The sequence below is a fragment of the Salmo salar genome, chromosome 04 (assembly GCF_965601325.2).
Source record: "Salmo salar chromosome 04, fSalSal1, whole genome shotgun sequence".
NCBI lineage: Eukaryota > Metazoa > Chordata > Actinopteri > Salmoniformes > Salmonidae > Salmo > Salmo salar.
In genome coordinates this window covers 49,809,247-49,821,606 of record NC_138294.1, presented here as the reverse complement: position 1 = coordinate 49,821,606, position 12,360 = coordinate 49,809,247, and the positions used below count along the sequence as shown (strand labels likewise).

At 45.6% G+C, this 12,360-nt stretch overlaps 1 protein-coding gene across 1 annotated transcript in view; it reads left to right on the top strand.

The window, feature by feature from the left end:
- Positions 1-11,944, top strand: part of LOC106603207 (neuroligin-2) — a 55,104-nt gene extending 43,160 nt beyond the window's left edge. Inside the window, exons 4-8 of the mRNA XM_014196560.3 lie at positions 2,184-2,369; positions 5,322-5,587; positions 5,739-5,892; positions 7,075-7,441; positions 7,613-11,944. Coding sequence (XP_014052035.1) covers positions 2,184-2,369; positions 5,322-5,587; positions 5,739-5,892; positions 7,075-7,441; positions 7,613-8,549 — 1,910 coding nt within the window. The 3' untranslated portion in view covers positions 8,550-11,944. The remainder of the gene's footprint in view (positions 1-2,183; positions 2,370-5,321; positions 5,588-5,738; positions 5,893-7,074; positions 7,442-7,612) is intronic.
- The last annotated feature ends 416 nt before the right edge of the window (positions 11,945-12,360 follow it).

The following is a 12,360-nucleotide window of genomic DNA, read 5'->3' as shown; positions in this document are numbered from 1 at the left end:
AACACAGAGTTACACATGGAGTAAAACAAACATACAGTCAATAATACAGTAGAAAAATAAGTCTATATACAATGTGAGCAAATGAGGTGAGATAAGGGAGGTAAAGCCAAAAAAGGCCATGGTGGAAAAGTAAATACAATATAGCAAGTAAAACACTGGAATGGTAGATTTGTAGTGGAAGAAAGTGCAAAGTAGAAATAGAAATAATGGGGTGCAAAGGAGCAAAATAAATAAATACAGTAGGGGAAGAGGTAGTTGTTTGGGCTAAATTATAGATGGGCTATGTACAGGTGCAGTGATCTGTGAGCTGCTCTGACTGCTGGTGCTTAAAGCTAGTGAGGGAGATAAGTGTTTTCAGTTTCAGAGATTTTTGTAGTTTGTTCCAGTCATTGGCAGCGGAGAACTGGAAGGAGAGACTGCCAAAGGAGGAATTGGCTTTGGGGGTGACCAGAGAGATATACCTGCTGGAGCGCGTGTTACAGGTGGGTGCTGCTATGGTGACCAGTGAGCTGAGATAAGGGGGGACTTTACCTAGCAGGGTCTTGTAGATGACCTGGAGCCAGTGGGTTTGGCGACGAGTATGAAGCGAGGGCCAGCCAACGAGAGCGTACAGGTCGCAGTGGTGGGTAGTATATGGGGCTTTGATGACAAAACGGATGGCACTGTGATAGACTGCATCCAGTTTATTGAGTAGGGTATTGGAGGCAATTTTGTAAATGACATCGCCGAAGTCGAGGATCGGTAGGATGGTCAGTTTTACGAGGGTATGTTTGGCAGCATGAGTGAAGGATGCTTTGTTGCGAAATAGGAAGCCAATTCTAGATATAACTTTAGATTGGAGATGTTTGATGTGAGTCTGGAAGGAGAGCTTACAGTCTAACCAGACACCTAGGTGTCTGTAGTTGTCCACATATTCTAAGTAAGAACCGTCCAGAGTAGTGATGCTGGACAGGCGGGCAGGTGCGGGCAGCGATCGGTTGAAGAGCATGCATTTAGTTTTACTTGTATTTAAGAGCATTTGGAGACTACGGAAGGAGAGTTGTACAGCATTGAAGCTCGTCTGGAGGGTTGTTAACACAGTGTCCAAAGAAGGGCCAGTATACAGAATGGTGTCGTCTGCGTAGAGGTGGATCAGAGACTCACCAGCAGCAAGAGCGATGGCCCTAAGCACACTGCTAAAGCAACACTCAAGTGGTTTAAGGGGAAACATTTAAATGTCTTGGAATGGCCTATTCAAAGCCCAGACCTCAATCCGATTGAGAATCTGTGGTATGACTTAAAGATTGCTGTACACAAGGGGAACCCATCCAACTTGAAGGAGCTGAAGCGGTTTTGCCTTGAAGAATAGGCAAAAGTCCTAGTGGCTAGATGTGCCAAGCTTATAGAGACATACCCCAAGAGACTTGCAGCTATAATTGCTGCAAAAGGTGGCTCTACAAAGTATTGACTTTGGGGGGGGGGGGTGAAAAGTTAAGCACGCTCAAGTTTTCCGTTTTTTTTCTTATTTCTTGTTTGTTTCACAAGAAAAAATATTTTGCATCTTCAAAGTGGTAAGCATGTTGTGTAAATCAAATGATACAACCCCCCAAAATCTATTTTAATTCCAGGTTGTAAGGCAACATAATAGGAAAAATGCCAAGGGGCGTGAATACTTTCACAAGCCACTGTATGTGTCTATATTGGAAGCATATGAAACGTGTCTCCTGTGCCTCTCCTAACGAGCTCTCTTTACTGCGTTCATTTAACGACAAGGGTATTAAAAATGAGTGTCATTGCTTTTATCAGATAATACAGTGCTTGACTAATTTGGCAAAGTTTCTGTTAAAGCACTTGAGGCTGCTAACGAGCTGCGGCCTCGTAAATACCCAGGCCACTGTCACCGGATGCTGCTGCCATCTTTGTTTGCGGAGAACAGAAAAAGACCAGGATGAAATATTTAATTATTTGGTATTCTCTCCTTGAATCTCTTCCTACTCCTCTTCAACCAACCCTCCTCTGCCTTCTCATTTCTTCCTCGCTCTCATTCTGCTCTCTTTCTACTCTCATTAATATTCCCTCTGTCATCGTATCACCCTTGTGTACCTCTCACTCTCCTATTCCTCGAATCACTCTTTACTTTTGTCTCACATGCCTCATCCCTCCATTTCTCCCTCCATCCCCCTCTCTCTCTCTCTGTCCTGCAGGGTTTCTGAGTACTGGGGACCAGTCAGCCAAGGGGAACTATGGTCTGTTGGACCAGATCCAGGCTCTGCGCTGGCTCAATGAGAACATTGGCCACTTTGGAGGAGACCCAGAGAGGATCACCATCTTTGGCTCCGGTGCCGGAGCCTCCTGTGTCAATCTGCTCATCCTCTCCCACCACTCTGAGGGTAAGGACCTGTCATCATCGTTTTAGTCATTAGCAACAACAGCAGCATAATCGTCATCGCCAACATCATCAAAAATATTCATCAGTCATCCTCTATAATGACAGCGATCTCATCATCACCGTCGTTGCTTTTAAAGCGCCTTGAGATTTATTTACTTGTATGTGACGTGTACTGAAATGTAGCGTTTAGCTGCCAAGTACGGCCTACATGTAAACATGTAATAAACGGCTACTAAAACTAATCTAGGACAACAATCCCCACCGTCACTGTCAAACCTGTCATCGTTATCACAACCACCATTTTCATCCTCACTACCATAGCAACATCCAAGATGATTTAAATGTACTTCAGGTGTGTGTCACAAAGGAAACCCAGAAAGGTGTTCTTAAAGACGAACGTCCCTCTTGCCTCAGTTCCATAGTGTCTAACTGAGCAACAAGGTAGTATGGCATTGAACCCGAGGATGATGTGTGAATTTGAATGAGGTAAAGTATTATTGGATAAAACCTTGGGCCCGTGTGGATACGACTATCAGAAACATAGAATAGGTTTCGTAGAATCAGATCAATATGCACAAGACAGCCGTGTGAATTTGACTTTGGTATAGGAATAGGAATCTCAGTTTGTGTAGCTGTCTAAAGGAGAGACTGGCGTGTGAGTCAGGACTTTGGGACTGTGTTAATATGGATGTGTGTCTGTATGTGAGACAGGTGTTTGACAGAACTATAATGAGGACTGAAAATATGGATGTCTGTCTGAGCAGGAGAGAGCAGAGCTGAGCTGAGCTCAGGACTTGAGCCGCAGCTGAGATGAGTCTTAATTGATTTCACAGGGAGAGGAGCAGGGGAGCGGGCACTTGCAGAGGATGGGGACGGAATGGAGGGGAGGGGGTCTTAATTATTAATGACAGAATCTGCAGATGAAAACAGGGGGACAACAAGGCACTTTACATAACAGTGCAGCAGTGCTCTCCTCTCTCTATCTCTTTATCTCCCTCTCTCTCTCTCTCTCTCTCTCTCTCTCTCTCTCTCTCTCTCTCTCTCTCTCTCTCCCTCTCTCCGTTTAACACAGCCACCAATCAGTGTTAACGCCAACACGGCTGTGTGCCGGCATGTCGCCATTTTCTTGTCGCTGCCTCCGTATGTGAAGTGAGGAAACCAGCGGATTTGCCAAGCCTAATGTTTACAATGATTTAGTGGGGCTTTGGAGAGAGGCGGTGTACCTGGAACAGTGCTCCCTCCACATGTAATGCTTCACGGTGCCACGTCGGCGGCTCCTCCTCTGACGCGTCATTTAAAGCACTCACTCTGTACCGCCTTAAAGGCCTCGTGAACAGCTAGTGACTGAGTCAGAGGGATAATGGAAAGAGTGAATGCTTTCTCTTTTTCCAAAATTTTTTTACGTTACAGCCTTATTCTAAAATTGATTAAATAAATAAAAAATGAGCATCAATCTACGCACAATGCACCATAATAACAAAGCGAAAACAAATCTTTTTTTGTTTGTTGTAAATGTATTAAAAATAAAAAAACAGAAATAACTTATTGACATAAGTATTCAGACCCTTTACTATGAGACTCAAAATTGAGCTCAGGTGCATCCTGTTTCCATCGATCATCCTTGAGATGTTTCTTAAAACTTGATTGGACATGATTTGGAAAGGCACACACCTGTCTATATAAGGTCCCACTGTTGCCAGTGTATGTCAGAGCAAAAACCAAGCTGTGGCCGTGGAGCTCTGAGACAGGATTGTGTCGAGGCACAGATCTGGGGAGGGGAACCAAAACATTTCTTCAGCATTGAAGGTCCCTAAGAACACGGTGGCCTCTGTCATTCTTAAATTGAAGAAGTTTGGAACCACCAAGACTCTTCCTAGAGCTGGCCGCCCGGCCAAACTGAGCAATCTGGGGAGAAGGGCCCTGGTCAGGGAGGTGACAGAGCTCCAGAGTTCCTCTGTGGAGATGGGACAACCTTTCAGAAGGACAACCATCTCTGCAGCACTCCACCAATCAGGCCTTTATAGAAGTGGCCAGACGGAAGCCACTCCTCAGTAAAAGGCACATGACAGCACTCTTGGAGTTTGCCAAAAGGCTCCTAAAGGACTCTCAGACCATGAAAATCAAGATTGCATTCTTTGCCCTGAATGCTAAGCATCACATCTGGTGGAAACCAGGCACTGCTCATCACCTGGCCAATACCATCCCTACAGTGAAGCATGGTGGTGGCAACATCATGCTGTGGGGATGTTTTTTCAGCGGCAGGGACTGGGAGACTAGTCAGGATCGAGGGAAAGAGGAACGGAGCAAAGTACAGAGAGATCCTTAATGAAAACCTGCTCCAGAGCGCTCAGGACCTCAGACTGGGGTGAAGGTTCACCTTCCAACAGAACAACGACCCTAAGCACACAGCCAAGACAACGCAGGAGTGCCCTGAGTCCCTGAATGTCCTTGAGTGGCCCAGCCAGAGCCCGGACTTGCACCCGATCGAACATATCTGGAAAAACCTCAAAATAGCTGTGCCGCGACGCTCCCCATCCAGCCTGACAGAGCTTGAGAGGATCGCAGAGAATAATGGGAGAAACTCCCCAAATACAGGTGTGCCAAGCTTGTAGCGTCATACATAAGAAGACTTGAGGCTGTAATCGCTGCCAAAGGTGCTTCAACAAAGTACTGATCAAAGGGTCTGAATACTTATGTAAATGTGATATTTCATTATTTTTATAAAGATTTACAAACATTTCGAAACATGTTTTTGTTTTGTCATTATGGGTTGTTGTGTGTAGATTGATGGGGGAAAAACTATTTAATCCATTTTGGAATAAGGCTGTAACGTAACAAAATGTGGAAAAAGTGAAGGGATCTGAATACTTTCCGAATGCACTGTATGTTCTACACTCAGGGATCTACACATTCTACACTACACTAAGTCCTCTGACCCTCTTGTGGCCCCCAGGGCTGTTCCAGAGGGCCATAGCCCAGAGCGGCTCAGCCATCTCCAGCTGGTCGGTCAACTACCGGCCCCTTATGTACACCAAGATCCTGGCTAAGAAGGTAGGCTGCAGCTACGGGGACACAGGCGACCTGGTGGAGTGTCTGAGGAGGAAGAGCTTCAGGGAGCTGGTGGACCAGGACATCCAGCCGGCCAGGTATCACATCGCCTTCGGCCCTGTGGTGGATGGAGACGTGGTTCCCGACGACCCCGAGATTCTCATGCAACAGGTCAGACTCAGCCTCTGGCTCCAGTCACCATTAAAAAATACAAATATCTGGATTCCTCACAGTCTCTTATGTTAATGCAATTACTGTTGCTATAGCAGTGTCTTTTTCTTCCTCCATGTTCTGTGATGCTATGTGTGTGTGTTGCCACCAGGGGGAGTTCCTGAACTATGACATCCTGCTAGGGGTGAACCAGGGAGAAGGCCTGAAGTTTGTGGACGACAGTGAGGGGGATGATGGGATCTCTGCAGCTTCCTTCGACTACACCATCTCCAACTTTGTGGACAACCTGTATGGATACCCTGAGGGTAAGAGTTTGTTATAAATGTCCTCATACACACAAACATGATAGCAGTTGTGGAAACAATACTCAATAGTCATACTTGAGTAAAAGTAAAGATACCTTAATAGAAAATGATTAAAGTAAAAGTGAAAGTCACCCAGTAAAATATTACTTGAGTAAAAGTATTTGGTTTTAAATGTACTTAAGTATCAAAAGTAAATGCATTTGCTAAAATATACTTAAGTATCAAAATGTAAAGTTAAAGTATAAACCATTTCAAAATCCTTATATTAAGCAAACCAGACAGCACAATTTTCTGACGGATAGCCAGGGGCACACTCAAACGTTCAGACATCATTTTCAAACTAAGCATTTGTGTTTAGTGAGTCCGCCAGATTGGAGGCAGTGGGGATGACCAGGGATGTTCTCTTGATAAGTGTGTGAATTCTACCATTTTCCTGTCAAAATGTAACGAGTACTTTTGGGTGTCAGGGAAAATGTATGGAGTAAAAAATACATTATTTTCTTTAGGAATGTAGTGAAGTAAAAGTACAATTTGGCAAAAATAGAAAAAGTTAAGTACAGCTACCCCAAAAAACTACTTAAGTAGTACTTTGAATTATTTTTACTGTAGTACTTTACACCACTGCATGTTAGACACCCCCACAGGAGCAGAAGTAATGCTCCAGTTACCCATGTGTGTTAAGAATAGATATATATTTTATTTTGCTATGGTTTAGTATGTCATTGCTGGCTATTCAAGGTCTCTCTCTCTCCCATCTCCTCCCCGTCTCTTGTTGCTCTCTTTCTATCCCCCTCTCTCTTTCTCTCCCCTCTGTCTCCCCCTTATCTATCTCTCTCTCCTCTCTCTCTGTATCTATCTCTCTCTCCTCTCTCTCTCTGTCTCTCTCTCTCTCCTCTCTCTCTCTGTGTCTCTCTCTATCTCTCTCTCTGTGTCTCTCTCCCCTCTGTCTCTCTCCCCCCTCTCTCTCTCCTCTCTCTCTGTCTCTCCTCCCCTCTCCCCCCTCCCCTCTCTGTGTCTCCCCCCTCTCTCTCTGTATCTCCCCCCTCTCCCTGTCTCTCGCCTCTCTCGCTCTGTTTCTCCCCCCTTTCTCTCTCTGTCTCTTTCTCCCCCCCTCGTTCTGTGTCTCTCTCTAATCTCTTTTGCTTGCTCTTTCTATTGCTCTCGGTCTGTCTCTGTCTCCAGGTAAGGACATCCTGAGGGAGACCATAAAGTTCATGTACACAGACTGGGCCGACAGGGACAACGGAGACATGAGGAGGAAGACCCTGCTGGCACTGTTCACAGATCACCAGTGGGTGGCGCCAGCGGTGGCCACAGCCAAGCTGCACGCTGAGTTCCATTCTCCTGTCTACTTCTACACCTTCCACCACCACTGCCAGACGGAGGCCCGGCCAGAGTGGGCGGACGCGGCCCACGGGGATGAGCTGCCCTACGTGTTTGGGGTCCCCATGGTGGGAGCCACCGACCTGTTCCCCTGTAACTTCTCCAAGAACGACGTCATGCTCAGCGCTGTGGTCATGACGTACTGGACCAATTTTGCCAAGACCGGGTCAGTACTGGACTTAGACAGGACCTAGACACAGCACTGAGACTTCAAATTAGAAACATGCTTTATCAGATGCATACAGTACATGCTCAATACTTGTGATAATCTTTTTGTCTCTCTCTCTCTCTCTCTCTCTCTCTCTCTCTCTCTCTCTCACTCCCTCCCTCCCATAAGGGATCCCAACCTGCCTGTACCCCAGGACACTAAGTTCATCCACACCAAGCCCAACCGCTTTGAGGAGGTAATCTGGACCAAATTCAGCTCCAAGGACAAGCAGTACCTCCACATCGGCCTGAAGCCCCGCGTCAGGGACAACTACCGGGCCAACAAAGTGGCCTTCTGGTTGGAGCTGGTGCCTCACCTGCACTCCATACATGATGACCTCTACCCCATCACCACCCGCCTGCCGCCTGGAGGAGGAGGAGGTCCCCGCGTCCACCGACCTGGTCCCCCAGGGGCACGCTCCACCCGCCAACCCGTCATCTCCACCAACCCACCCGAACCCGAGCCAGACCCCTCCGAGCCGCCCCGCCGCAACCCGTTCCCCGACGAGATAAGGGACTACTCCACGGAGCTGAGTGTGACAGTTGCGGTGGGCGCCTCGCTGCTCTTCCTCAACGTGCTGGCCTTTGCAGCCCTCTACTATAAGCGGGACAAACGCCACGAGCTGCTGCAGAGACGCCACCGCCGCTTGTCCCCCCAGCGCGGCATGGGCACCACCATGGGCATGGGAGTGGTGGGCGCCCCGTCCCACAACGACCTGGCGCTGAGCCAGGAGGAGGAGCTCATGTCCCTGCAGATGAAGCAGCAGAGGGTGGAGATGGAGCACGGCATCGGCACGCCCCTCCCTTCCCGGGGTCTCCACGGCGACCTGGAGCCTCTACGGGCGCAGGTGGGCCCACCAGACTACACGCTGGCCCTGCGGCGGGCACCGGAGGACGTGCCGCTGATGACGGCCAACACCATTACCATGATCCCAAGCACCATCAGCGGCATGCAGCCCCTCCACCCTTTCAACACCTACCCCCCCGCCCCGGCCCCCTCCACCACCCCCACCCCTGGCCACAGCAACAACGCCCTGCCACACCAACACTCCACCACCCGCGTATAGGACCAGGCACAACCTCTGGTTCAGCAGAGACACAAACAAACACCACAGATGGATCCCCTCCTGTTCTTTCTCTCTCTCACTGGGATTATCCTCCAGCTTTTTCTGTGTTGCTTTTTTCTTTTTTTCTCTCTGTTGTTCTGTTCTCTGTCGATCTCCCCATGAGGCTGTGGTGTCGCCCCCTACCGTTGGGACACATGGCTCAGTCTAACTCAGGCTGTGGACTGCTGGGACAAAGACCCATCATTACAACTAACACATCTCTATCACACATCCTCCAACCTGTTCATATGTCTGTACAATCTGGGTGTTTCGCTCTCTTCCTCTCTCTCACTCTCAACCCATATTACTGCTTCTCTTCTTCTCTGCCTCCCACTCACTTTCTCTTCCCGTCTGTTCCTGTAGCTCTTGATCGCAACGTTCACGCAATCCTCCCAGTCTCATTTTCATCCTCCTTTCTCTCTCAAATAAACCACTTCATGACTCCTTTTTTCCTCTTTGGAGTCTTTTATACAAACACATAAATGTAAATGATGTATTATTGATAAATTGTAAGGATATGAATGAAAAAAAGTGATATTCTGATATCTCGTTTTTACCAGCATTCTTGGTGCCAAGAACTGTGATAACGTTCCTCTCTCAATGAGGGTCCAATGGACCACCAGGAGAGGTCCATCCTGACTTGATCTTACACAAGGAAGTACCATCAAAAAAGTGCCAAATGTTTCATTTTTCTTTTTGATCTATCGCACTTTGTTTTGTTTTTCTTGCATTCAGTGTTGCACTGTGGCTGGGCTTTACTCAAGGGGGAAGAGACTGAATATATCCTTGTAAAAATATAAAGAGAATATTAAGATTCATAACTGGTTTGCTGTCTGGGATCTTTTGCATGATTTTTTTTTTTTTCTAAACGGAGCACGGACATCGGAGTGGAAAGCTTGTTTATTTTTATGTTTGGCCTTGTTTTCTTATTGTTGTTTTCTTTTCTTCTTGAAAAGTATTTTTTTTTTTGTGTTTTATCGGCTGAACTTTGTGCACTTCATGAAGGAAACTATGTTCTATTCTGTAGATACTTCAAAAGAGGTATCAGGGGATGAATATTGACTATGATTAGAACAAGGAGAACAAATATGTCCTTTAGTTTTTCATTTTTTATCACTGAGGCTGTGCCACAAGCACCTGCCGCCCTGAGAGACTGTTTGAAGCCCCGTCTACCCCCACCCCCTCTCTTTTTAGTTCACTCTTTCTCTCAATACTTCAGCTGTGAAGTGTTGCACGGTCATCGCGTTACCGTCTCAACTGAAGATTGTCTTTGATCATTCCTCTGTAAAAAAATATTGTTGGACTTTACCACTCCGTCAGCTTGCAGTGTTTATCCACGATAGGCTAATACTAGTTTTTCAATCGTGAAAATGTCATATTTCACGTGAATTGCCTCAATGGTAAAAATTGATATAATTCTAAATATTTTCCTGGAAATGAGGGTTGTCTTTGAACAATTATCTTAGTTTTAAGCACTCTTATCCTCTCCCCAGTGGACTTTTAGCTGCGTGCTACAGGTTTCTGGATACTGGATATGTCAGTCTTTTCATCTCTTCTGTTGCTCTGAGATTCTCTCTGTTGTTGAGGGGCAGGGGGTATGAAGGGGGCTCAGACTGAGGTAGGTCAAAGGTGAAGAAACCTTGTACGCACGTTTCAGATCTTTCAACTGCACAACTGAACACAGGGACACGACAAACTCTGGACATTCATGAGAAAAAAAACTGTTACCGAAGTTGAGACAACGTTAGGAAAACATTGACATTGAAAACAACAATGGAGAGACGAATCTTCAGCGGGAACCTTACATGTCGCCGATGCACAGAGGATGCATTCTAAAACTTGAGTAGAAAAACATTTGATAAACATTACTCACATATAACACAAACAACAAACCTAGCGGGATGTTTTTCCTGTTTTGTTTCCTGTCTTGTTTTGGGATGATGATGATCACACTCCGGGGTTATAGACTGGGGTCCATCACAGGGGACTGGACAGAGAACCAGGACTCAGAAAAAGAACAAAACACACATGAAAAACAAACTGTACATTTTTTTTTAAAGCGTAAGAGAACAAACTGTTATTTGTAAATATTATGTTTATGGTTTGGTTTATGAATGAAGGGCCAAATCTTTCCTTTGTGACAACAGGTGCAAGTTCAGACGGCTGATTTGAGCTCTTGTTGTTTGATTTTCTTTCATATCTTAGATTTTCAAGGTCAAAGTGCAACAAGTTATGGGCACATATAGACAGTTATTAACATACATGAATGATCTGTGAATGAAAACTACATCTAAAATCATAGCATGGTTGAGTTCAACATAAATAGCAGTAGGGACAGGGATATGGCTCAGGTTTCTCTAGGGTAGAAGGAATATACTGGATGTGGGTGGGGTCCTGGGGGAGGTCGGCATTACTTGCACATTTTGTCAACTGCCACATCAATCACGAAGACAGCTTTTGTCTGGAATGACAATTTATTTAAGATGAGTTCTTTTGCATCTGTTAGGTGGCCAATGGTAAGAGCTGCATAGAGAGCAGATTTAGAGAGAGAATATGGATACAGGGAGAAAGAAAAGGGGAGAGTGATAGGGAGAGACTGAAGGAAAGAAAGGCAGTGATAATGGTAGAGGAAGGCAGTGATAATGGTAGAGATAGGCATGGTTTGAAACTGTGCTCAACCCAAACCTACAAAACAAGGGAACTTGAATCTTGATGGTGGTGCTGTTGGTAATTGTTAGTGACACTCACTGTCCTGAGAAGTGACATAGTATTACCGAATAGCTTAGAACAGGTACAGTATGTTGTCAACACCTTGGTACTCTTTAGTCTTGTTTCAGACTCTGATGGTTGTGGTTGCTTTGCTATCCTTTACTATTATGTCTGCCATCCACACTGTTTAAGTCATTTTCTGGAATATCAGCTCACCTGTTTGCTGTCCATTTGAGATGCCCATGTTTCCCAAAAAAAAAAAAAGCAGTATTTTTCTATTTAAAAAAAATATGACTGAAATTTGGAAACCGGGGATGACAGCCAACAGACTGGAAGCACACTCTCACCTGTTTACACGGTGACACTAAAGTCTGGCGTTGGCTCAATGTTACAAACAAAAAAACATTGCAAAGATGCAAATCTCTACTTTTCCAAGGTTCGCGCTGGGTTGCCGAAAAATACTTGCACCTGTTTGTGTCTGTTTTCATTTCATCTGGAATCCGTAACCTACTGGAGGATTGAGACACTGTAAGGAAGCATAACGAACGGGTTTAAAGAAGGACGTTAATATTTCATATAGAGGCTGATGACACACTGTATGTTGTGTGTCTGAACTGGAGAACATTAAAAAGATATCCTTAAACAAATTATCATATTTTCCTCCCTATTTTCTATTAACACACAATATCCAATGATTTATCATCGCTAATATGTGAGTGGTTGCTAATCTGATTCATGATTACCCATGTTGACATTAGTGGTGTTCTTTTGATTCGTTTTTTTGTGAAAATGACTAGGTCTATACACACATATGAGATGATTTCATGATGTATTTTTAGAGCCATAGCCAGTTCTGTTCTTTGTATAACCGGGGAATAAGTAGGGCAGCGATGCCAAGGTCTATCCAGCAGAGGGCAGCAGAGTCCAGAACGCTCTCCACTAGGAACTGATCTCATTCTCAGACTCAGTGCTCTGCTTGCTAGGCCGGAGAGCTGTGCGTGATGCCTGGTGGTGAAATTACAATGTCTACTCTGACCCCAAAGACAGGGTAAGTCGGAGGGAG